Source organism: Camarhynchus parvulus, chromosome 1A (assembly GCF_901933205.1).
Source record: "Camarhynchus parvulus chromosome 1A, STF_HiC, whole genome shotgun sequence".
Taxonomy (NCBI): domain Eukaryota; kingdom Metazoa; phylum Chordata; class Aves; order Passeriformes; family Thraupidae; genus Camarhynchus; species Camarhynchus parvulus.
Genome location: NC_044586.1, coordinates 10,387,981 through 10,413,735, shown reverse-complemented (window position 1 = coordinate 10,413,735; position 25,755 = coordinate 10,387,981). Strand labels below are relative to the sequence as shown.

At 46.0% G+C, this 25,755-nt stretch overlaps 1 protein-coding gene across 2 annotated transcripts in view; it reads right to left on the bottom strand.

The window, feature by feature from the left end:
- Positions 1 to 25,755, bottom strand: part of HIPK2 (homeodomain interacting protein kinase 2) — a 127,400-nt gene that overhangs the window by 34,599 nt on the left and 67,046 nt on the right. For both annotated transcript variants that reach the window (XM_030961069.1, XM_030961070.1), the window contains exon 3: positions 724 to 847. In XM_030961069.1, coding sequence (XP_030816929.1) covers positions 724 to 847 — 124 coding nt within the window. The remainder of the gene's footprint in view (positions 1 to 723; positions 848 to 25,755) is intronic.

Here is a 25,755-nt window from a genome sequence, read left to right as displayed (position 1 = left end):
TACTGGTTTCAAAACAAAAGTCAAGAAAACATTTCAGTATGTGAAAATCTTATTTATTTTCCTGCCTTTTTTTTCCCCCTTTTTAAAAAATTTATTTCCTGAAAGAAAAAAGACCCTTTTCAGGCTGCATTTTCAGACAGCTAAGATCAGCCTGAATACTATGGGAATGCAAAGTATTCTACAGCCCTGGCTCTAGCTGCCGCTGCATTATCGGTTTTAGGACTACAAAAAGGGCATGAAAGCCTATAGGGAGAAAAGGGACGACAGCTTATATTAACTGGAAACCTACATCAACGCCAACATTCTCCTTCTTGTCATTGCTTTTAATATGCACTCTCATAAAAGGGGTTATGAAATGCAGCTGAGTTCATGCAGTTTCTTCTAACAAATAAGGCTTTATGCTGCACTTGCTGTTACAGCAGAGAACGGGCGCCTGCTCTGCTCAGTGAGGAGGGACATGCACAGAGCTCTCCAGTCAATGGCAGCATTGACTCTTGATTGAGATTTCACTCAGGCAGCCAGGTCTTAAAAGGCAGCGTACCAAGCTGCACACTGGTTACCTGGAACAAACACCCAGGTGCATAATGACAATGTTGACTTTGGAGAGCAAAAAACACAGATCCATCATTAGCCAAAGTGAAAAAGCTGGCATCTGCTCCCTCTAACAAGAGAAGGGAAAAAGATGCGTGCACTTACCAGCACCCAGGGCCAATTCACACCCACCTGATCATACTCTGAAGCTCCTGGGTACAAGGGCCAGCCCAAGAACAGCTCTGCAATGACACATCCCAATGACCACATATCGATTGCTTCACAAAAGGGTAAACCGAGGATGATTTCAGGGGCTCTGCAAAGAAAGAGGTCAAGAAACATCAGCAAGGGGAGCAGAGATGCTCAGCTGGGGTTTTGCAGCTGGTGCCCATCGTGACACTCACAGAGCTGCCACCAACAAGTGTCACTGCTGTGACAGAGCTGAGGGACTCACTGGTCACTGGCACAGTGCCTGCTAACCAAACATCAGTCGGTGAATATTTAGCCTTACAGAAGAGTACTGTGGCCATACAGAGCCAAGAGACAGCCTTACATCTGGCAGCATTTTGTAAAGAAGGGAACTAGCACTGCTTTCATCCAGCAAGTGGGAATATGAAGGCACCCAATCAAGGCCCCCACTCGAGGCTCTCAGACCCAGCTCGCTGTCCTGTGGAGAACTGTGCAGATCCCCTGCAGTGAAGCATCCTCTGTTCACACAGCTCCGTGGGCTCACAAACAGCCAGACATTAAATAATCATTACAGGACTGGTATAAAAGGATTACTGACTTTTTAAACAAATGGCTGTAACAATAAAACAAAGAAATAATGTAATTAGATCTATTAGACCTAAGCCTTTTCATCAGGAGGAAGTAGCCAAGAAGCCTTCCTTTCCCAATCTGTCCCAGGTACCTGATTAGATTTCCTTTTCCCTTTCAGCCCAAACAGCCAAAATGCAGCAGCTCTCTGGCTATGCATTTATTGCTGGCTCCAGGAGATGCCACCAAAGCACCTCTGCTCCCTCCCCTTCCAGGGGGAATCTGTCCCACTGCCTTGGGGTGGTTGGAATCCTTCCCCACTGATGCTGAAAAGGACTGTAGGATGAGGTTAGATGAACTTGCTCAATTCCAGTGGCCAAAGTGAGACAAGATGAATCCTGACCTATGTGCCCCAAACGTTCTGCGTTTCAAAAACTTCTGTGTGAAAGAACCAAAAATATTTTCCAAATACTGAAAACCTTATACACCTAAAACACCTTCCTTATTTATCCCACCTCTGCCTAGATGTCCACATGCAGCTATATGACACAGTTCCTATTTATACAAGGATCTCCTAAAGTTTCTCTCCTGTTCCTGCAATGCTTCTAAAGCCCCAGCTTCTGGTGTCATGGCATGTACAGCGGGAAGAATAACTTACTCGCCCATACTCCTCTAACTATAAAGAAAGAAAAAGCAGAAGACAGATAAAATAAACACTCACTGATTTAAAACTTTCATCATTTTAAATATAGCCTTGGGATTTCTCAGGCCCTTATGCATATTTTGGAAATGCCTGGGGTTGGCTATTGAGCAAATCAAGTGCCACCAAGCAAAGCTCGAAATAGGACCCATGGTTCCCAGTTCCCCATTTGTCATCAGGATAAGATCTGACACTAGTGAGATCATACTAAGGATTACCAATTGCAGTGGAAAATATTATGTTTTAATCACACCATTACATAGTCATGTCAAGACAAGTCTTTAGCCAAGAAACCAAGCAAAATGGTGGGTTTTTTTCCAAAGAAGCAAAGACTCTGTAGCAAGAATCCATGCCCTGTCTTCAGTCCACAAACTCTCCCAGTTTTGGGGGGACTTGTAATGATAAAAGTCCCAAACCACTTCTTAAACCAGAAACGCAGAATGTAAAAATTACAGGAAATTCTCGGATTTTAAAGTTAGAATTCTTTGTGCCATTCCCACAAAAAACAAGTCAGAAACTTTAAAAATCTTCACCCCTTCTAGCTTCATCTGTGCATGCCACTGTCATACCCTACTGCTCTTTAGCCCACTGTGGCAAACTTTTTATTCTAACAGCAACCTCTCCTCATGAACAAGGGGTTAATTTTCCTCCTTTCCTCCCTATTCTGTCATCCCTGTCATCCCTACACACTACCCGACACCTAGACAAAATGCAGAGAGAAAAAGACAGCTATGGTGACCTGAATCTCATTACTATGTAAATCCTGCATTCAAAGCCATCTGCCTCTCCCTGCCTGCCTTCCACATTGTGAAGGAAATGTCCCTGGTCACTAATGAGAGCTCAGCCACAAATCGCCTCAACTTCAGATCCCTCCCACTAACTCAAGTGGAGGGGTGGACTACAGGGATATTCCCGACATGATTTTGTGTGGAAAACTCCCTGTGCATAAAAAACACTTGCACTGCTGTCATATGCAGCACACACTTCCCCTCCTCTCTCCCCACACTTAGGCTGCCAACACCTTCAGACCCCTGCAAGAAGGGATAACCTAGAATTTGAGGTTCCAAAATCTCATAATTTTTTTTTCTCCTGAGTCTTTGGCTGTCAAGTGGGTTTACCTGAAAGCCCCACTTTCTGGAGTAGTAAGAGGAGAATTTCTTTTTTACACACAGAAGTTTTCCATCTTCACTACTGGGAAGAAAAGCACAAATCTATGTCCACATTATTTAAACACAAAGAGTGCAACTAAACAGAACATCACTCATTCCATGAATTCCAACAATGTGAGAATGCCTATGAGAAGAGACTATATCTAGGTGATATAGTACCTTACACACACCACAGCCACCCCTTGCTGAGGATTTTTCCCCGTGATTTTTCCACGGAGAGGGAGTGGCCCTGAGACAAAAAGGTCTTGTTAACTTAATTAAATAGTCATTAAGACACCTCAAGCACAACAGGTAGTGGAAACGACACAGGATTCCAGATTTTCAGCCAGCAGATACCCCCTGTTTGCTGTGGGAAAGAGGGAGCTGCAGTCACCAGGAGCAGTGCTCTGCCTGCTTGAAATGGCCAATGCCAAGCATTTTGGGGCAGGATGCTCTGAGCTCTGTAACGAAATAACCTGTCCACTGACAGAATAGCTTTGAATCTCCACTGCAGTGGATATTGTTCTTCATACTCAGTTATGGATGCATATATCCTTCTGCACATGGTATCTAACATGCAACTCCTCTCTTTCTTAGCATAAGCATGTCAGTTTTTTAAGACAAGGTGAGATCTTGACTTCCATCACATGTTATGGCACAGAGTTCCACAGGCAACCTTCTGCTTTCAACAGCATCTTAGCTCAGTTGTTTAGAGCTTGATTTTCCTTCATCAGGTTTAAATTCATCACCTCTCACTTTGTGTTCACATAGATTGGTTTAGAGGTGAAGATGGAAATGACTGAATCACCTGTCCTTTATCACAAGCTGGTTTTATATCTTTGCCCTGCTCTCCCATGTGTGCAGCAGCTTCTGCCTTCTCAGTGTACCATCCCATGGATGTTTCAATCCACTTCCACTGCCTGACCCTGCAACTCCTCTTCCTGACATGACTGCTTGGAGACAGGCTGAACAGACCTAGAAAGAGTTAAACACAAGGATATTCCCCAGACTTATTTTACACTATTTGCAGAATGCTTTCGTGTTCCAGTCTTCCCTAAGCTTAATATTTTGTTTGCTTTTGGAGTGACACGAGGCATTTCAGCAGATGTTTTATCTGGGAGATCCTCTGAGACACACAGTCCTTTCTCCAGAGAAGCTGCAGTTAATTTAGGACATAAAAAATGCACTATTTCTCCATAATTCTATCTTCCAATGTTTACTGCCTTTTGGTACTGCACTGATCCAGCATAATGTTTTCTGTAATCTAGATCAAGTCCTTTAAATGCTCCTTGCTCTTTTCTGCAGCCTAACCTAAGACAGTACGTGGTGTCTGCATGCTCAAACACTGCGCTACTGGTCCAGAACTTTTTACAGATAATGAATACATTAAATAACTCTGGTCCTAAAATGCGCATGCAGTCCACTCCACAACTGACCCTTGTTTTCCTAAAAGCACTCAGAATTAGCTCAGCAATCAAAATGGTGTAATTCTCTTTCCCAAAGGGAAAGAAAACAGTTTCCATGTCTTAAACAGTTCTTGTGTGGGATTTCTGCAGCTGCTAACACTGTGTAACAAGGGAAAATGCCCTGTGACAATGTGCACATCCAAGTATTGCAATCATAAATCGGAAGGACGATTCACATGGCAGCAGATCCTCCCAAAGAGCGCTGAAATCTTCAGCAGATCTCTCCATGACTGCACAGAGAAGTATTTTCTGTACCAACAATACAGGTTTTTTAAACACAGACTCACCAAACCTTTCGATTGTGGTGAGGGATCTTGTCTGACAGCACACAGTAGAGCCAGCTGCCAAAACACCCCAATACATGCAGGAACATCCCCAGTTCCTGCTCTCCGCCCATTTCTTGGCTGCACATCTGCAGCACTCCTGGCACAGGAACTCCTGCCTCCAGTACAAGACACACAGAAGGAAAACAGAAAAAAATTTGCCCTCCTGTCCTTCCTCTCCCATGAGCTGCTGCCCTCGATGACTCCCAAGAAAAGGCACTCCCCCTTCTGCATGCACAGGCACAACCGGTTCTACAGCTCACACAAATCTCACCAGCATAGACCAAAGCTTTAGAAACCACTTGCCACCAGCCTGGGAAAGACTGAAGAGCCCTGCCAAGAGCCTCTATCTCCAGGACAAAAGCAGCCATCCCATCCCCACTTCCCACAGCCCTACCCATTTCCAACCAAATCACTTGCCTGGACAGCAAAGGGTGACCTGCTCCTCGGCTCAGCAGTGAGTCCAGTCAGTCCCCCATCCTTTGGAGCCCAGTTGAATGTGCCTGTGTACGCCACAGAGCTCTGGTGCTGGTGCCCTGGGCAGCAGGGTCCCCGTGCTGGCAGCACCTGCAGGGCCCCAGAGGCAGCAGTGCCACCTCATCATTTGCTTGCACCTCACACACGACCCCGTCCTGCTCTCAGGCCTGCTGCTGGCGGAGTATTTACTTTAGCAACCCTGCTTTGTGGCAGGGTAATTTCATTGTCTGGTGTTTCTGTCAGGAAAATTAATTACCAGTCTAGCTTGCTGGCTTTTTCACCCACACATCACAGGACATTAAAAACAGATGCCAAAAAAATTCATTTCCACAGACTCAGATTCAGAGAGCTGGGCTCTTTCTGAATTTTAAAACTTCCCTGCAAACTGCCCTCCTCAGGGATAATTTACCACCTCTGGTAGGATCCCATGGCCAAGCGTGATAGTCTCAGCTGAGTCCTTCATGGAAAAGTATACACCTCAGATGAAAATATAACTCAAAGCTTGATACTTGCTGGCGCCTTGAGCAGAGAGTGCTCCTGCTCCCAAAAGAAGGTTGGGGGCAGCTGAAGACAGTGCAGACAGTTCAGCTCAGAGACATCTCCCAGTGAAGATGTCTCTGAGCTGAACACACAGCTCCTGTCTCACTCGCTAAAGCCTGAACTCCGGGAAGCAGCAGCTTTCACATGTCCACTCAGGAAGCCCTGGACAGAGACAGAGAGGCAGGAGCTGAGCTCCTCTGCCCAAGCAGGGATGCACTGACCAGCTGCACACCCAGGGCTTCACCCCACTCAGAGCTCCTGCTCGCCCATGCACCAAGATACCTCTCGTGAGGACAAGGAACTGAATCCTTTGTGTGTCTTACAAAGGGGTTTTCATTCAAGTGATGGAGCTCTATCCTCCTCTCAGATGAACCCTTTCTTTGGCATCTTTATGGAGTCTTTCTCATTCCTGCTCACTTAACTCTTGTATTTTGTGGAGGTGTCCACCTTTTATTGCCATGTACTGTAGAATGCAGAGTACCTTTAACTCTTAGGTAATAGAGATGGAATGCACAGAGAACCTTTTTTTTTGTTCCTCACTTCTCGGACTCCAAATAATTTCTTAAGTGAAGGGATGTAAAAGGAGACAGGCTTATATTCTGGAAGTAAAATATTACAGTTGCTGTCTCCCTCACCCCTCAACCTCTCCACTCACACAGACACCTGGAAGGGATGCAGACATCAAACATGGATGACCCCCAGACTAAGGCCATCCTCTGCCCCAGGGCTGGGCATCTGCAGACTTTAGTGTCTGTGATAAAGGCAGCCACCAGGGCCAGAGCATGACACACCTACAAGCACCAACAGCTCCTGCTTGCTCACTCCCCATCCCATGCAGTGGACAGGAGAGCAGCTCTGGGCCCCACTCGTGTCACCCAGCAGGGAAACGCTGGGCTCACCCTCATTGCTGGATTTCTGCATTTCTCCTGCACCCCTGAGCAAGGGACAGCCCTGGTAGACAAGACTCATCCCAGTATATGCAGGCACACTAAGCCTTTCAGATTCCAGCATAAAGTTCCAACCACAGAGAGGCCAGTCAGCACAGGGTTATTCCTGAGGGAGGGAAAGGACCACAGAGGAATGCCACAGTACACTGTTTATTCACAAGGATCTATTGGTTTGAGTGATAAAGAAGGACAGTGCCACATCAGGGCTCCTAGCAGGCTCTGTATTTCACAGGTCAAACACAGGCACACCTGGTTTCTGGGTGTAAGGACTGTGGGTGTAACCAGAGCCATTTCCAGTGCTGCCAGGCCACATGTACAACCACCACTAGAAGGGAGCTCCAACAGTGCACTGCTCACATTGCTCTTGTCCATCCCTCAAGATTAGTCTGCAACACTTCAAAAAATATCTGAATCAGCTCAAAAGACTGGAAGCTGGATCCACTCAGCCCTCAGTGATGGTTTATGTTACAGGACATAAATATAAACTGGAGGCTGGTAACCTCCAGTGAGGCACTGCAGGGGTTTCTCCCAGACTGGTCTCATTTAACATCTTTATCCCTGACCTGAGGAGGAGGCAGAGGGAGTTCCCACCCAGTTTGTGGGTGATGCCACACTGGACATACCTTGCCATGTACATGAGGGCAGGGCTGTCACCCAGAGGGATGTGGACAGGCAGGGGGCATGGCTTGATAGGGACCTTCTGAAATACAGCCAGGAGAAATGCCAGGTCTGGCCCCTGGTGACAGTGGGGAACTGCTCAGCTGGAATGGCCATGAGCACCTTGGTGGTGCTAGAAAGGAAGACCCTGGCAGCAGCAGGACCAACAGCATCCCTGAAACAGGGCCAGCCACCCAAGGAGTGTGGTAACCCACCTCCAGCCACATCTGGACACCACGCATGGCATGGGGATCCCAGTGGGATGGTGAACTGGAACAACCTCATGGTGTCCATGACAGCAACCTGCTCCTCCTCCTTTGCCACATGGAGCAAATGGTGCCAGGCTCTTCCCTCAGGTGGGCAGCAGAAGGCAGAGATGACAGGCAAACAGAAACAAGACAGGATCCCTCTGGGGATGGAATGGGGAAAACACCTCCACCGTGCAGATAAATGAACCACCAGCACAGGCTGCCCTGAGGGACCCTGCAGTTGCTAACCTTGGAGGCTTTTGAAACCCAGCAAAATGAAGTCCTGATCTTGATCTCATGGCAGACTCTACCTTAACCACCAGGTAGGACTAAATAACCTCCCAGGGCCTCCTGTACCCTGAACTTCTCTAACTCTATAACATCCAGTAATCATATATTTCTCAATAGGAAGGTCACCAAGATCCTGCAACACACAGCGGAAATCCTACACAGCTGGGACTGTTTCTTGGGGTACAGGTGCAGGTCCCCAGGTATTTTAATCAAATGTACATGCACAAAGTTGTGTCTTTTAAAAACAGAGAGCCAGTTACTCAACAATTTCTCCCAAGCCTTGTGAGCCTCTCATTGCTAGCTAAGGGTATTTAATAGCAAACTCATAGAAGCAGACTAGACTACCCACCCCTGGCCACTGCTCATGCTCCACTGGGGTGCTGACTGAGAAGGGTGCAAATACTCCAGAGGATGGTGTCAGAGGCAGACAGGGCTATCCTGAACCTCAGGGAAGTCACCCACTCCCTCCCTGCCCCAGTCCTGGTCATCCCAGCAATGCCTGTGTCGCTCCTGGCAAGCATTCAGCTAGCCTGTCCTAGAGACCTCCCATGGTGGAACATCCATAAACTCTGCTGTGCCCCAAGGGAGCTTACCCCTTGTAATTTTAAGGAATAATACAGCTGTGCATAGCTGACTTTATGTCATGCTTAATTACAACTTGTTGTCAATCTGGCATCTATGTAATACATATGGAAAAACATAATTTAATACATCTCACTTGACTTTGCTTACAGCTGGCTTTCTGCCAGGCTGCACCTCCTCCCTCTCCTCCCTCTGCCTCAGCACACACTCAGTACCTATAACCTTGTCTCTTTTTCTCTCCTGCTCACTATGTCTGACTCCTTTTCCTGCTTCATCTTCTCCTCTCTTCCCACACTTACTGTGGACATCCCACACAGGAGCCCCCCATCCCCGGGAAGGGGGTGCACACCCTGCACCTGCGTGCACAACCCTATGCTGCTGTGGGTTTGCATCCAGTTTGAAAAATGCGGAGTCACAAAGAGGCATATCAGGCACCCCAACAGGATCCCCCTGCTCACTTGCCACCACCCACGAGGCTCTTAGAAAAAGCAATTTCCATAGGTTAATCCTGGAAGAGTTTCAAGTAAACCACACTTACATATCAAGCACTTGCCATCCCTACGCACCTTTCTTGGGATTAAGAAAGCTGGATTCAGCCATGAACAAAGCCTGGGTTTAAACAGGGAGGGAGGGGTCCCTGCTGGGAGCTCTGCACCTCTCTGCTCTCCTATCTACATTGTACATACACACTTCATTTAGGTTAGGGCCTTAAAGAAAACCTCCTGCTCCCTTCAGCAAGAGCATGTGAGCAAACAAATGACTGAAGCTCAGAGCTGGAGAAAGCAGTGCAGCTGTTTGTGGAAACAAGACAAAAGATTTAGAAACACTTGCCTTTTTTTCCCTCCCTCTCCCATGTCAGGCTGTTTACAGAAACCAAGGGATGAAATTTTGCAGACAAAACCACTGAGAGCAGCCTGTCAGTCTCGAAGGGGAGGAGAAAGGGAGGGAGACAGAAAGGGAGGGGAGCGTAGGCTTCTTTCAGGATTATGGATCATTGCTAAATTGCTCTATCAATTATTAAACCCATCACTCAAAGTGCAGTAACCAAAATATAGCAGATAAAGCCTTTCTCATCCACTCTCTACCAGCTACTCTCCTCCTCCTCAAGCCAGAGGGGAACGAAAACTCCCATAGTTTATATTTTACAAAGATCATTTTCCCTGAGCCTTGAAAATAAAATATTTTCTGGACAAGGTACAGTGGAACCGAGCCTATGGCAGGAAGACATTAGAGGAGGAATTGCCCTTTTGACTAACAGACCTAAGGAATAAAACAAAATCTCTGCAATCAATATGATTTCTTAACACTGACAGGTTAAAACATTTGTCTGTGAATAAATGAAGAAGCAGGCCTCAGTCATCAATACCTGTTAGTTGCTGTTTGCTCTTTGCTGAACAGATCTGAGATCAGCAGCAGGGTGGGCATGGTCCCAGGAAAGGACAGAACAAAGGGACACGAGGCACCTGGTCTGGCCAGTGGCTCTGTGGAGAAGAAAACTGCAACCATGCATTCAGGGTGAGACAGGAAACCCTGGGTGAGCAGCGCTGAGAAGGAACCACACAGGGGAGATAACCAGAACTTGACATCCCACTGGAAGGGCTTCCATGTGGCTGCCAGGGTCTGGATGGACCTAGTGATTCTGTGAGTTTCTAGCAGCACCACATTTACTTGCTGGAAGCATGTACCAAGTGCATCATCTGAAGCAAAAGCATGCCCGAATCCTGGCAAGGGCCTGGCTGCAGCTCAGGTTAAACATGCACTCGTGTTTTGCTGAACCTGAATCTCCTAGCAAGTCCTTGCTGTGATTGAGCTGGAAATCACAAAAGGCAAAAAAAAAATGCTAATAAGCCCCAATAATAGGAAAGAGAGCCAGGCCCTGGATATGACCAAGAGCCTGATGAGCTTGTCCCAGCCAAGCCTCTTTGTACATCCCTGGAGGAAGCCCCACGGGACTGACCACAACCATATTCACCTCTGCATGCTCAGAAATGCAGGACTCCATAAACTTGAGAGGAGGTGCCCAAAAGGGAGCACCAGGACCATCCCCCCGGGGGTCGAGAGCTCCACGCTGAGCCAGAAGCACAAAAACACGCACAGGGGGTGATGCAACAACAGCCACATTCAGCACAGCCTGACCTCTGGTGGTTCTCCCAAACAAAGGGCCACGCAGGGGGGAGGGCTGGGGCTTTCCCAGGTTATGGAAGAAATCAGAGAATAGAAAAAGCATAATTTGAAAACAAAAGCCCTATCCATGCCAGGCAGTGAATGGATGAGCCTCAACGTATTGGGTGCAGAAATCCCCTGAAGGAGGCATCTGATCAAGAGGGGAAGAATGCCAATTATGTGCTCCCATTCATGCCACTGCAATGAAAGCATAATTCTGACTCTGCTTTCTGACCCGCAGTATGCAATTTATGCAAATCCAAGCTGTTCTCGCTTCCCTCAGAGCCAAGTGTCCACCAATGCCAGAGCTGGCTCTAACTTTTTGTTTTCCTTTTCAAATCTATTGTTTTCACTGCTGAATATTTAGGACCTTTTGTTGTTGCTGTTGCATTTCTTTGGAAATGAAATAATAATTGAAAAAATCCCACAGCACACAGAAACAAACGAAAGTTGACTTCTCCTCTCTCCAGCCGTTCTGCCACGCTCAGTTCCATCCCAAGCCCTTATCGTCCCAGCCCAGAGCCTTGCCTCGTATTGGCCAAGCGAAGCTTCTCATGTCTGATCTGCAACGCTCCTGACACTTTTGTTCACAGCAAATACTGAAAGTTGCACCAAGCTGCATGGTGGTTTTATAGGATTAGCCTGAATACTGAGCCAACTGTCAATATAAGGCTCCAAAAGATTTCTATCCCTGGCAAACATGGATACGAACCAGACTCAGGCCATGATCCTAAGATTGGCTTCACAGAACAAGTAGCAGGTCTGAGGCTAAAAATATCAAATTACTGCAGCCTTCTTTTATTTTTTCCTTTTTTTAATCATGTCTACTGGCTGCCTTCTTTTTTTATAATTAGAAGATGACAAAGACAAAAACAAAGTACTTATCCTGCCTGCTCCTTGGAGAAAGGAGCATTGCCCTTTACTTATCTCTGAAGAGCCACACAGATTTAATATTATTATTATTATTAGCTGCAACTATTTGTATTTCAGCAGAGCCTGGAGCCTCACAATGCTAGATGCTAAAACGTGCTAAGGGACTGTGTCTGCTCCAGAGAATTGATGATCTAAGACAATGTGTGGTGACAGGGGAACAGATTGGTGGAGCAGTTCGCCCAAGATCATACAGTGAGAGCCCAGCAAAGCCAAGAAAAGAAGCGGGATCCTTGTGAACAGTGCGCTGTATCTGTCAGACCACGACTCCTACTTATTGTAGCAGGGAACAACAACAACAACAATAATAATAATAATACATGGATTTGAAGGCTCTTTTGAAACAGATGGGTATTACTGAGGTAAGGCAAATTTTAGGTCAAAATGACCTGTAGGTATCACCCAGCAAGACAGCAGCCATGCTGGGAACAGCACATGAAATCCAAGGCCCACTTTTAAGCCCTGCCTGGTGAGTCACAGCACCCTGCCTATGCTCTGAGGACCTGCTTGGTCCGGGCAGGAGTTTAAGGAAAAGCCTGGGAATGCCTGCTCATCTGCACATGGAGATCTGTGTGGCAGGGAACAGCAGGGACACCTCGGAGGTGCCCCAGTTGGATATTCCTGCTACAGAGGGTTGAAAATTCCCACTTTTAACTCAAGCCCTACTAGAGTCAGCACAGCCAGGGGAATGGGTGACAACAGCCCCCTGTACAAGCAGCAGGGCACAGCACAGATTGCAGAACCACAAACCCACTCAATTTATTTGTATTACATTTATATTAGGGCTAACATCTGCAAGTGTTAAGCAGAGCCCTACTGTACTAGATGATGTAAAAAAATGGAAGAAAACAGTCCTTGCACTAAAAAGCTTGCAGCCTAATTTGGGATCCCTCATCATCCTGGAAATAAAAGCTCTGGGACTTGCTGCTCAGCATCTGCTAAGACAGGAGCTGCAATCAAACCTGAACAAAATGCAATCCCTGATGCACTGGGGTGACCACTACGAGTCTAGATCCTGCAGCTACCATATTTTAGGGCCAAAGACTGCAATTGCTCCCTTGTCCAGAGATGGAAGAGGGCCCTTGTAGCTGTAGCAGAAGAACAACTCTGACTTCATTAATGCCACACATCTCAGTGGAGCCAGACAGAAAATCAGGATACAATCAACAATGCAAGTGTAGTGTGCAAATAGCCCCGAAGGAACCATGATGCCTGTGGGAAGAAAGGCACCTCTTCAGAGGAGAGACTTTTAAGACAAAGTCTTCTGCAAAGTTAAGTTCATTCTTTATTTAAAACCACCACATAGAAAATTCAATTGTTCTCTAACGCATTTCTGTACCAAATCAGGAACCTAAATTCAATCATTAAAGTGTGAAGCTGATGAATTTAAATCCATAGTAAGTGCAAATTTCAACACAATTTTAAGTAAGGAGTCGCTCCCAACACCTTCATAACATGTCAACACATAGTCATATATTTGTTTCTAGGACTCTTCAAATGTCTCCTTTTACTGTTTCATTTTTTTCTTGCCAAAACAAATTCTTAAAGCTATCCCAATCCTCTGAAAAAACATAAACATTTTCCGCATGTTAAAATCTAAGGCTATGACAGAAATTTTGGAAACACAAATCTTGCAGGAAAAAAAAAATCATACAAAAGAAACTTTTCACTATACACAGGGGGAATCTGACCTGATTCCCATCTGATTAACTTTAACTTCTAATTTGTCCTTGGATCTCACTGCAGTACGGATGTCATTTTTTAATTTCACTGTTTTGTAAGCCGGTACTGTCCTTGTAAAGGGTGAAGAAATCCCCATATATCAGGAATGCTTTTGGCTGACAGGAAGTTCAGTAATTATTCCAGAGAAATAAATACAACAATCCACAGTATTTCCCAGGACGTGAAGGCAAAGATCCACCCTTTCTTGAAAGAAGGGGCTGTCCTATGTATACATTCCTATCTTCAGTGATTGTGATTGCCTGTAACATTTAGCCCTCTGTTAAGTCAACTGCAGGGTTCAAGAACATTTCCTGGCATTCTTCACATTTTTTTACATGTTGCAATTTTATCTGGTGTGTATCATATGCTTTCCCCCAAAATGCCTGAACCAAACCCCCTTCCTCCTGACAGAGCAGTTCAGGCTTCATAAACTTGACTGCAGCTCTCAGAAAGCTCACCACATGAGATCTGTGTTAAAAAATTACTGAAAACAGAGCAGGTAAGAGCTCAAGCAGCAGGGGATGCAAATGGACCAAAGCCTCCCTTTAAAGACACTTTAATCCAGTTCTAAGCCCGTGAATTTATTGCCCCAATGTCTTGGAGCTTCCCTGTCCCTCCATCAGAAAACCTTAGTGTACATTTCGTTACCTTTACAGCACTCCTCCCCAGCTCTATCCCTGCAGCTCCCCCAACACCCATTTTAGCTGTGGAAAGCTGTCATTTTGGTTTATCTGGGGCTGTGACAGAGCTGGTGCCTGCAGCACATCGGGCAGGAGCCTCCAGCTGGATGGGGGCAGGACAGAAGGGTCCTGCCTGAGGGGCAGCTCACTGCCCACCTGTGATTTACTGCCACCACACAGCAATATTTAGGGTGCAATAATAAGGTGGTACACGAGTGCTTTACCAAGAAACAAGACGGAGAAGGGAATAACTGCATTTCCCCTGTTGTTCTAAGGGGAGGTTCACCAAAAGGTTAGCGAGAAAACAATGTAGGCCCATCGATCACCGGGACAGCTACCCTAGAAAGGTTACCCCGTGCTCCTGCCTCATTTTTCACATCTATAATTACCCTGCCGCTTCTCCTCGCATCCCACCCATCGCCAGGCAGCAAATGCCAACCACTGCTGCTTTATTAATTATGTATTTTGCTCATGCCCAGTGTCGCCGCCCCACAAGATGCTACAGCAGCGACAGGATTAAGTGGTACAACTTCTGTGATCTCCGCAGGGTGGCGTGGCCAGGGAGAGGGAGCTGCAGGGCTTTCCTGGTTTTCCTTCACCAGAGAGGGGAAATAACCAGCTCCATATCCAGTTGAGGTGGGAGGGATGCAGCTCTTTACATCTGCCCAGCGAGAGGGAGAAGCAATGTAGGGGCATATGAGGGAAGACTCTTTCCATTCATGAAGGGCTCAGATTTCTCTTGGATCTTCATCCAACTGAAACAAAATGCCAATATTGCTGAACATACTTAGCACCTCCTAAAGCGCAATCCTACTCTGAACAGTGCCTGTCTAAAAACAGCAATGCCAGGCTCCTCACTTCCTGATGCCCGATCTGAATGTCTTAGCATATAAGAAGAAAGAGGGGAAAAAAAGGAGTTTTTTTATCTACAGTCCAGCAAACCCAACCACAGCTTCAAGAGCCACTCTGGACTCATTTCTTGCATATTGATGCAAACAAACATGAGCAGCCAAATTCAGTTATGCAGAGATGGGCAAGGGAAGTGCAAGACAATGATTTGAAGACAACAAATTTGCATTGAACCTGATATGTTTCTACTCAAAGTACAGCAACACGTTCCTGATTCAGGGGAGACTGAGTTGTTTTGGTTTTTTTTTTGTTTTCTGCGTTTTTTTTGTTTGTTTTTTTGTTTTTTTTTTTCTTGAGGAAACTTAAAATAGCTTCCTTTGAGAACATGTATTCTGTAATCACCACTTCATCCTTCTACAATATTTCTGGATCCAGGCTCTTCAGTTGTAGAATAATAGTAAATATGTATAAAATAGGGAAAACTTCTGCTTGACTGAGAAGTATTTTCTGTTCTTGCTTTTTTCCTGTCCCACCAGAAACTACAATTAATTTATGTTCTAACAATTCTAAAATAATTATTTTCTAATTGTAACCATTTCTGCAGGAGAACTCGGGGTTGATGCAAAGTGGAATAGAAAAGAAATTGCTGACAAAAGCAAAAAGATTGCATGACAAAAGCCAGCACAACGACACAGAGCTGCATGTGTGTCCTGTTTTGGACCTCAGAGAAATTCACACCCACTGAATGGTAATGAAAAAAGAAACACCCTGGAAAACCAGTAGGAGTAGACTCAAGAGGAAATTAACTACAGAATTTCTCTTGAGAAAGAAACCTAGATTGAAAGCTTCTGCAGTGTCTTTGATGCTGTTGAGCTTGGAGATGCTCACCTTAGGATCCTGACAGCAAAGTACTTGGCAAGTAGGATCCAGAAAAACCAAGGAGGTGTAGTCCTCCTTCACACTGCCAAGAAAAACCAAAAGCATGGCACCTGCTGCCCTTCAAGGTTAACTCTGTGTGAAATGTGCTCCACAACACATCCCTGAGACTGGAGGTGATCCAGGCACCTCTGCCAGACTTGGCTGGTGGCTGAAAGCAAGGGAAAACCCACCAGAAGCTTTTTTGCACTGATGCCCATCCCACACACAGACAAGGCATGTGTTGCTCCTGACCAGAAGTCAGAATTACCATCAGCAGAAAACATGGATCACAGAGCTCATTTAAATGCAAGAGAGTGGAAGCCACCTACACCCTCCATCCATTCCCCCTGTGCTGACTTCTTCAGTCAGGCTGGAAGAAACCAAGGCAGATCCTGGTTTATAGTGATCTTCCTTCTTCCCGTGGAGAGGGACAATGTCAGTGAATCCATAAGGCAACACTGATTTGTCACAGGAGTGTCAGGACTGACACTGTGCCCATCTGTGGTTTGCTGGATTAAGAGGGAAGAGAACCCTCAAGAGCGACCAGGAGATTACGTAAAGCTTCTGGTTTTGACACTGCCTGTGAGATCCTCAGGGACATCAAGACAAGAAGAGGAAATGCCTTTATTGCGAGAAAATGTTACTATCTCATGTATGCTCATAAAAAAGAATCTGAAATTTAATGATGGGAATTTTCTTGCCCTCCTAATTAAGCCCATTTACAGCCTTTCAGGTTGATTGTTTATCCATAAGCTGGGGCATATGTACTTGAGAACACTTCTTGGTTGTTTCTTTGAATTCCATTGTTTACTTATTTGTTACAGAAACAAAGAACAATCAACAACATGGTACAGAGCCACATGTTTTGGAGTGGAGCAACAGCCACAGACCCTTCAGAACTGAGATGGGTCCTCTGAGGATCTGTCTCACTCACTTTTAGAAAAATCCCTGCTTTCCCACTTTTCCTTGAAGCAGCACACTAGACGAGGAAAGGATTAATTAGCTGATGTTTCTAAAGCTCTTTGAAGATGAAAAGCGTTATTTTTATTTTCAAGTCTCACCAAGTGAAAAAAAAAAATCAAAAAAGAAAAGGCCCCAGAAAGACTTCTGCTGTTTCCTACAGAGAGAGGTCTCAGGACTGAGCTCCTGTACAGAGACACTCCTCCAACACCACATACTAAACTGCAAGCCAACACCACAGCCCTTACTCCGGGCTATCCCTTAACAGGGGCTCTGCCCAGCTGCCTATTTTCATGGAACACGTAGAACTCAATATCACTGAGACCTCTCCCCCTGCATCAAATTTGCTGAACTTGTTCACCAGATTCAAAACTTAAGGGGAACAAAGCAGCTGTGTGATCACACACGCATACACACACCTTGTTTTTGTAGAAAAGCAGACTAAAAGCAAATGAGGAAGGCCCTTGAATACAGATGCAGAATGTCCAGCTACCCAGAACCCAGGTGGGCTATTTTTTCCTGAAGTGTAAATTACAGTAGTGATTTATCTTTCTTAAACACTTTGTACCTCCTGTTGGAATTTCTCTATGTGTCTATTTTTTTTCTCCTCTGTGGCATCACGAGGATGCACTCAAATAGCAGAGGCATGCTGTGGGGAGGACTAGGATGCCCTGGCAGGCGGAGAGCAACAAGAAGCTTACAGGTAGGGTGCCCTGCCCTAGGAAGACAAAAATAGCAAGAAGACAGACAGGATTGCAATGTATTAGTCAGGCTGTGCTTAACACCCAAGACAAGGACGACAATGAGCTGTTACAGGTCAGGCCTGAAATGAGCTGGAAACCAAGAAGGGAAAGACTCCCATGTGTAGCCCATTTACAGCTCCTTCAACTCCCTGATCTCATCAACATCTCACCACCACCAAATATAAACAGGATGCTTGCTCTGAGTTATCCCGTTAGGTAACACTGAATATTCATCTCACTGATGCCTAAGGTCCTGCACCAGATATATTCCTTCCCCCTGACCAGGCAGAGCTGGCAGGACCTGTCCTGAGCCTGCTTTCACCAGAATTCCTCTCTTGCTTTCAGCTCAGCAAGGCAGGCACAATGTGCAAGAGCTGAGAGGTCCTGCAGAAAAACAGCCATCTGGTGAAGGGGCAGGAAGAACCAGTTAAAAACAGAGTAGCTCCACCATATGGAGAAAATAATTCAGTTGGGCAGTGTAGGAAGAAGCAAACCCTATTATAATAATTGTGTTGCCAAGTGATGTTGCAGACTTGTTTTTCCCCTCACGGCTTCTGCACTGATTAAGAACAGAGCTTCCCCCATAATATGGCACAATCCCCACAGCAAGAGCAAACTGTTCCACCAAGCCACTTGTGGGAATATCAGGTTAATACCAAAATGTTCACAGCATGAACTGACCATGGAGACAGGAGCATTGCACCCCCACCTTGCCTATCCTTCCATTCTGAGTTAAAATGCCAAGACTTGGGGATAAGCCAACCCGGTTCAGCTGGACAGCACCCTGAGGAAAGCTGACTCAGACTTAGCACAGGAGGCAATTACACAAGTGACAAGCTAGGTTTGGAAAACTTCTGGCCCACCAAACCCAAGGACAGGTAATGCAAAACCTGCTCAGAGCTAAGGCACCTCTCTTCCTAAACACGGGAATTCTGTCCCCCCTGTAATCATCCATATATTCAGAACAGAGTAACTTAACGAAGCCCTGATTATTAACAGGTCCTTCTAGAACAGCTCCCTTTCTTCTTCAGGCTGCTGATAAATATGAACCACGTGTGGCAGCTCAGAAATCCTTCCCCTGCAGACTGAAGGTGACTCCTGCCTGGAGATCTCTCTTTTCCCCCACAGGAGCCATCACTGCTTGGGCTCCCAGGCTCCTGCAGCCAGACTATCATCACTAAGACATAACTGTGGGCAAACACTGAGTTTCCAAGGCCCCCACCTGGCTCTCCTGGTCACTGTGGCATGCCTCTGTTGGGAACACACTGGACAAGGGATCCACCTCCATTGCTGCTCCCTGCCCAATCTCCAGGATGCCCCAGCCAGCAGTGCAAAGTGAGGTGCTGGCTCCATCTCCTCAGTCAGCACATGCTGCTGCTGAGCCCAGACACCAGACAGAACAGATGCCTAGGCCAGGCTAAGGCTGGGGCAAGGACAGATCCAGATGTCAAGATAGCCACCACACTTTTTCCTTTGTTTCCAGCCCCCACCCCTTTTCCCCTTTCTTCATTCTCATCCATTCCCATGCTGTGGCTTTCTACTGGCTGCATTTATTTCCAGAGACATGCATGCTTGTAAACAGAGAGATTTCCTTGCTTGAGCAGTCTTGCAGCTTTCATCCAAAATGGACAAACCCACTCATGTCTCCAAGGGTGTGGAAGACAGAGGGGAAACACAGCCTCTTGCTGCAGACATCTTTCCCAAGCAAGCAAAACCCCAGTCTGAGGCCCGTTAACATATCAGTCATTAATTCTGGATAAAAGGAAACATATTTGCATGGCCCTGCTTAGACAAGACTGAAATCTTAACGTGCCCCTCCCCCTTCCCTGCTCTCCTTTAATACCTTATTAATATTATACAGCAGCACAAGCCAACATGCAAATAGAGCTCTATGCAAATACAGCTCAACGCAAAGACAGCTGCACTTGGTTCAGCGCCTTACTGCAACTCCAGAGGAATAGCCAGGGGAAAAATAAATCATATAGATGATAGAAAAAGCATGTCTTAGCTTCCAAATTTCCAGGGAGAAAGCCATGTGTGCACGTCTGTCAGGGCAGAGTTTACCAAGTTTCATCAAGGAGATAAGGTAGTTAATACTTGGCTTAATTAGAGGCTGCAATGTTCTCTTTGGGATGCTGAGAGGATTGCCCTCTTAAGTATCTAAGGCTCTGTCTTGCAAAACCTAATTCTAAAGTGGACTTAGAAGTACAATTCTGCTCACTTAAAGGAATAGAGTCAGCTTTCCTGTACATTATTTCTCTGTCTAGTATTTCACATCAGATATACTTAGTTTCTAGACAGAAGCCTTGTTACAGGTTTTCCCCAAAGCAGCGGCCTGCAAACAGAAGCTCTGAATTTGAAAGTCAATCACTTCCCTTCCTTCTCTAGCACTGCTACCAGCATTGCATTAATTGCTGCTGGCAATCAACAGGTCCCCAGGTACAACACTGACAAGGGGAAGAAGTATTTCAACTGAGAGTGTTGCAGACAATGAACAGAATGGAAATTTTACCCTGACACATTTGTTGTCTGGCCCCTTGGAGCAGGATCTGGATCAAGGATGCTCTCAGAGCTGCTGGTAACTACCATAGCTGCCTGCAAGCAGAATGAGGTTCCATTTCACTCATTTTGTGAGAAGCAAGCCAGCAGGTCAGCTCTTAGGGTGTGGGTGGTATCAGAAAAACGCAGGCATTTTCCATTTCCTTGAAGACAGCTGTTGGATTCTCTTTTTAAACTTTAATATACCCAGGTAAGGCAAGTGCAATTTATTAATCCCACGTTATAGCTGCAAAGCCTACAAGATGTAGCAAAAAATAATTACAAGTTCACAGAGGCAAACAGGAAAACAACTTCCTTTGTCCCAGCCTTGTATGTTAGCCAAAAGATCATCTTTGGATCCAAGTGCCAAGTTTAATAGTAATGAATATCACTGCAATTGGTGACCTTGCATTCAGAAATACTTCTCAGCTGTAAAGGACAGCTGAGAACGCATTAAGGTCACTTGGTGCACTTTTTGAGAACAAGCAGTCCAAGGAATGTGATTTTTGTTGAAGAACTATTTGGAAATGAGGTTCCCAGCTGGAAAGCTCATCTGCTAGAAATGGCAAAGGAACGAGGGCATCTGTCTTGCCCAATAAATACTGAAACAACACGTCCCTGCTCTTAGCACAGGAACCATGAGTCTCCAAGGAGCTGGAGCTCAGGAAAGAACCAAGCAGAACACCTCGCATCCCTTACTGGCATCTCTTACAGCTGACACCATAACTTGTACCAGCCCTTCCTTCAGGCTCAGTGATCTCCACATGCTTCCTACAGGCACTGGGTTTTAGATTTTTTGCAAATAACAACTTCAAAATGAGAGAGAGAAGGTTACAAAACAATGTAACAACTGAAATATTTACAAAGCAACATCCTGTCTCTGGTGATCATTGATTCAATCCCAAGATGTGTTACTTTGCTGTTAACTGTACTCCATACTGTTATCCCACATACTGTTTTTTATTACAGATAATGCTATAGTTCTATGCCTGCTCCATGGGCAGGGCTTTTATTTATAAATATCCATAGGCAGGCATCTGGTGTGTAGCAACACGTCAGAAAAGGCCTCAACAATTTTATTTTTATTTTTCAAATTTTGGTGCTACCAGTCTTTCAGCATTTTTCCTTTATGTAACTGGGAAAGGGCTGAGGTGAGAAGGATCCCACACAGAAAAAGAGCTGGCTTGCAATGCAGAAGAATGAAAGCACTGCTAAGAAAATGAGAAGACAGCTGGCTGCCACAAAGGGTGCCAGACCTCGTGTCTAAAATTAAAGAATCTCATGTTCTGAGGAAAGCACCTAGTCTCGCCCTTGGGTAGAAAATTAAAAAGCAAGAACTGGAGCACACCAAATTACCACTGGTGCCCAATAAAAACCTTATACAAGCTGGGATCCAGACTGAACCTACCCATGTTGGTAGCACCTGATAGGCTTTATTCTTCAGTGCTTTGTTTCAAGACCTGAATGAATGGAGATGAACAAATGGCTGGTCAATGGCCAAGGGCTGGACCTACCTTACAAGAATAGTCACTTCTGGTAGCACAGCTGGGCAGCCCTAGAAAGGCCAAAGCCAAGAGAGTCATAGGGTTGGCTTAGCTCTTTACCTAGATACAATACCCCCCGGTCACGCAAGACAAAAAAGAAAACAGGAATTTTACCCATGCTCCAATGCTGGTCATGCTACCAAACTCCCCACCTTCCCTGTCTGCATCCCAACCAGGAGCTTTACTGTTCTGGATTGGAGGAAGACATCCTGATGAACAGAGATGAGTAACAAAGAAGGTACCAATAGAGGCAGCTCCTGTGCAGCTCTAGGCAGACATCAAGAGCAAGTACCACCAGCAGTGCTGGAGTCTCACCTCCATGCAAAGCTCAGGGAAGCACAGCCCCAGCCTGGCTGCTGTGGGGGCTGTGGTTTCCACACACACATCTCCTGGTGGCACTGCTGTTTTAACCAGCCTCTGCCCCAAACACCAGATTCCCCCACTGCTCTGACAAGCTGATACAAATTCTCAGTGGATCAGGGAGGGCAGACCGGCTCTGACGCTCCAGGGAGGTAAAATGGGGAGAGGGAGGCAGCCGTGCTCAGGCAGCCACTGTCACCAAAGGGCATGTGGGTGAGCCTGCCCCAAGAAGACAACTTGGTGAGCTCAGGACCAAGCTATCGCACACAGGTATGTAAAAATCAAGCCAGAGCAATGAGCAGAGTGACAGAGATCAAAGTGGGGGAACACATCGCCAGCCCACAGCTTATTTCTCCTACCTCCCAGCACCGTGGTCTTTCAGGTAGTGCTGGGTGGTTTGGACATTAATCACAGATGAAGGGTATTTTCTCTCTCTTGAAAGCAAAACCTCCCCAGAAGGGAGCCTGCCAGAGCAGGCTGTGATTCACCCAGCACCCAGAGGAGGGATTGACAAAGGCATGTACCTCATAAGGGATCCCAGACTTTCTGCTGTCCCCAGCCCTTGCCCACAGAGCCACCAGGGAGGTGAGCTTGGCTTTTCATATTAGTGCACAGTAAATTAAATCTCTTTCTTTTTAGAAGGAAGGGGGGAATTTCATCACCTCTCCAGTTTCCCAGCACTTGCATCTTGAATGTGTTTCCCATCAATAGCACCAACAATGCATTTCACATGCAGAAAGCAAAGAACAGCACTGAGAAGGAAATTGAAAATTTACCACTCCTGATCAGGTAACAAATATGGGAGAAAAACATCCCTGCCAAACAGTCAGAAGTTCTTTGGAGGAAAAATCTCTCATGCTTTACCAACCTCTTCCCAGATTGCTTCTGTTTACAGAAAACCCCCAGCAACAACAACAACAAAAAAAATCAATCAATCCACTGTCATTGATGGAATTTTGAAAAATTAGTTTTGCACCTACTTTTCTTGAATTGCTTTAGCACTGCCTCGGGAGTTCACATACTACTCCAGTCTTTGCAGATTTTCCTTCAGACATATTTTCTCCCTGGCTCTGGGCCAAGCCCTGGTATTCTTTTTACTTGGGGAAAGTCCTCAGGAAAGTCTGTCACAGATTTGTTTCAAATTATGGGTCTTTGCCTGTAAAGAATCATCTCTTCCCATCACTGACTAACACATGAAAACAATCAAGATCTGGTAGTTGGGAATTTGGCAGGATCACAGAAATTACCTAGCTGTGGCAACCTTGGCCGCAACAGGCTGTGAAATAACCTTCACGCTCCACGGGTCAAACTGCAAGAAGCCACCTGAGAGTTCACGTACGCTGTTATCGATATTATTATGGCAATCAACACTTATTTCCCGTTCCTATTTTCCTGGAAACTACGATGACAAGGTCCCAGGCAGCAGCTCCCCTTGCTCATGTGGTGGGTAACCAGCAGAAGATGGATGCAGACCTTCTCCCTCGCTCCCCATCCTGCTGTGCCCCTGCCCAGTCACCCCCTGGTTCAAAGTCGCCGGAGGCCTTGGTGCTTATCATGAAATGTTCTGCCAAATCAAATGTAAACAAATGACATGCACAGTTGACATGGCAACAAAGCAGCCCTGCACGCAATGCAGCAGCACTTAACTCTGCCGGGCTGGGCACAAATTTGCAGGAGAAAGACCAGAGCATGCAGGAAACTGCAGAGGTAAAGGACAGAATCTTCTCTCCTTTCCCGAGATGCCTGGAGAAATACACTGCTCAGCACCCAGGGGTTTGCTGAAAGAACAGCCAGACCATCTCTTCAAATTTCCAGGCAGTTTTGGGTGGCACAAGAAGAACTCCAGAGCATCACACATGCTTATAGATCTCAAAGCCCCTCACAAAGGAGTTCAGCATTTTGGATTAGGCTTTCCTACTGAAGACTGGCAGCATATCCCTCTTCCTTCATGACCCACTCTTGTCTACAGGCCACTCACAGAAGCAGAGCCCAGGCATCCACCACACACACAGTGATGATAAAAAACCAGGAGAGAGAGTGAAGGGGCTCAGGGAAGGGATGAAGCAGCACACTGGTACAACCACTTGGTATACAGTAATATTGCATTATTTTCCCCCTTTCTAATCTCCCACCAAAATGCAGCTCTAGGCACAAGTATATGCAATAAAAGGTGGTAGAATAAAAGCTACCATTGCACTTGGGTTCACCCTGGACTGTGCAGTTTCATCAACTCCCTTATATTAAGTCAGATTAAATGGAAGCTTGGAGTCAAAGGTGGGTATTTAACTGCACACACTTTGGTGCAGGGACTGCAACAGTGTTTTTTGACACTGCTTTTCTCTACAGACTTCATAATCTTCCAATTTTAGATGCCCAGGACAATTTTCATGCTTTGACCGAATAAAAAAAACACCCCGTGCTGCAAAAGAGCATCTTATTTTTACCATGGTGGGAGCACTATTCCAGGTATGGGGGCACAAAGCCTGCCCAGGGTGTAAATACTTTGGAAACCTCAGCACTGGGAAGCATCTTTTTTGGAGCAAAGTAGTTTGGTTTCACCTCTCTGAGGAAGGCTTGCAATCTCTGAGTGCCCTTCCAGGCGAGCCTAGCAAGGCACATCAAGTCTGCAAGGCAAAGCCCCTTTAAATAAAAGCAGCTGCTGATGTTAAGATAAGCATCCAAGCAGTAAAAATAATGAAGCTGGCTCTTAAATAATGAGTGCTGATGGCCCCCTCTGCTTGCATTCCTAGTCTAATTACTTACATGGTTAGCTCAGCCCTACATGCCTTTCAAATGCTGCCATTTAAAAATGAAAGTTAAATCCACTTGGAGAGGACAAGAACTAACGGGAGCTACAGTGTGTGCACATTGCTGCTAGAGGTGAGGGTCCTGCCATGGGGGCCTTTCCCCTGCATCTCTACTTTCAACAGGAAACCAAAATTTAAAAATCAAATGAGTTCCCAGCTCACAGATGCAAGAATAGCTCTTTAAGATGGAAGAATCTGCAGCTTTTGAGCTTGGGAATTCAAACTATTGCCTGGTATGCAACACTGTGAGGCTTGGGTTATGGTGCTTATGCCAGGGAAGGCAGGAGGAGCAGCTCCTGATGGTGGAACCACAGGCTCAGGACACAGCCCTGCTACTGCCCTTTGCTGGACCTCCTTCAGCTCTGCCCAGCTCCAGGAGGGCACCTGCAGCATCCTCACCCACGTGGTCCATGTCCCAGGCATGTCCCAGTCACATGGACAGGCCACCACTGGGAATGGACACGTATGTGAAATCCCATCAGCACATCCAGAGCTCCTGGCACAGCTTCTGAGATCAAATCAGAGGGTCAAGGGTTGCTGGGGGAGAAAAAAAAAACAAGAAAAAGAGAAAATACAACCCCTCCAAGAATGAGATAGGACTCCACATACTGAAGGGGATGAGGAAACAGCAGAAAGAGGAACAGATAATGGCTTTGGTGAAGAGGTCAGGGCCCAGAGCATTGTCCCATCACCACAAGACTTGTGCCCACCTGAAGAAAGGCTGCAAGGAAGCAGCCCAACTGGTGTCTCATATGTGCTCTTCCCATTTAGTCTGGCACCAACATTTTGTCTCCAGAAGCAACAAATTCTATGCTGCAAATTTATCACATGCCTTTATACAAAGCTGCCAGAATAATTTATAGACACTTATCTAA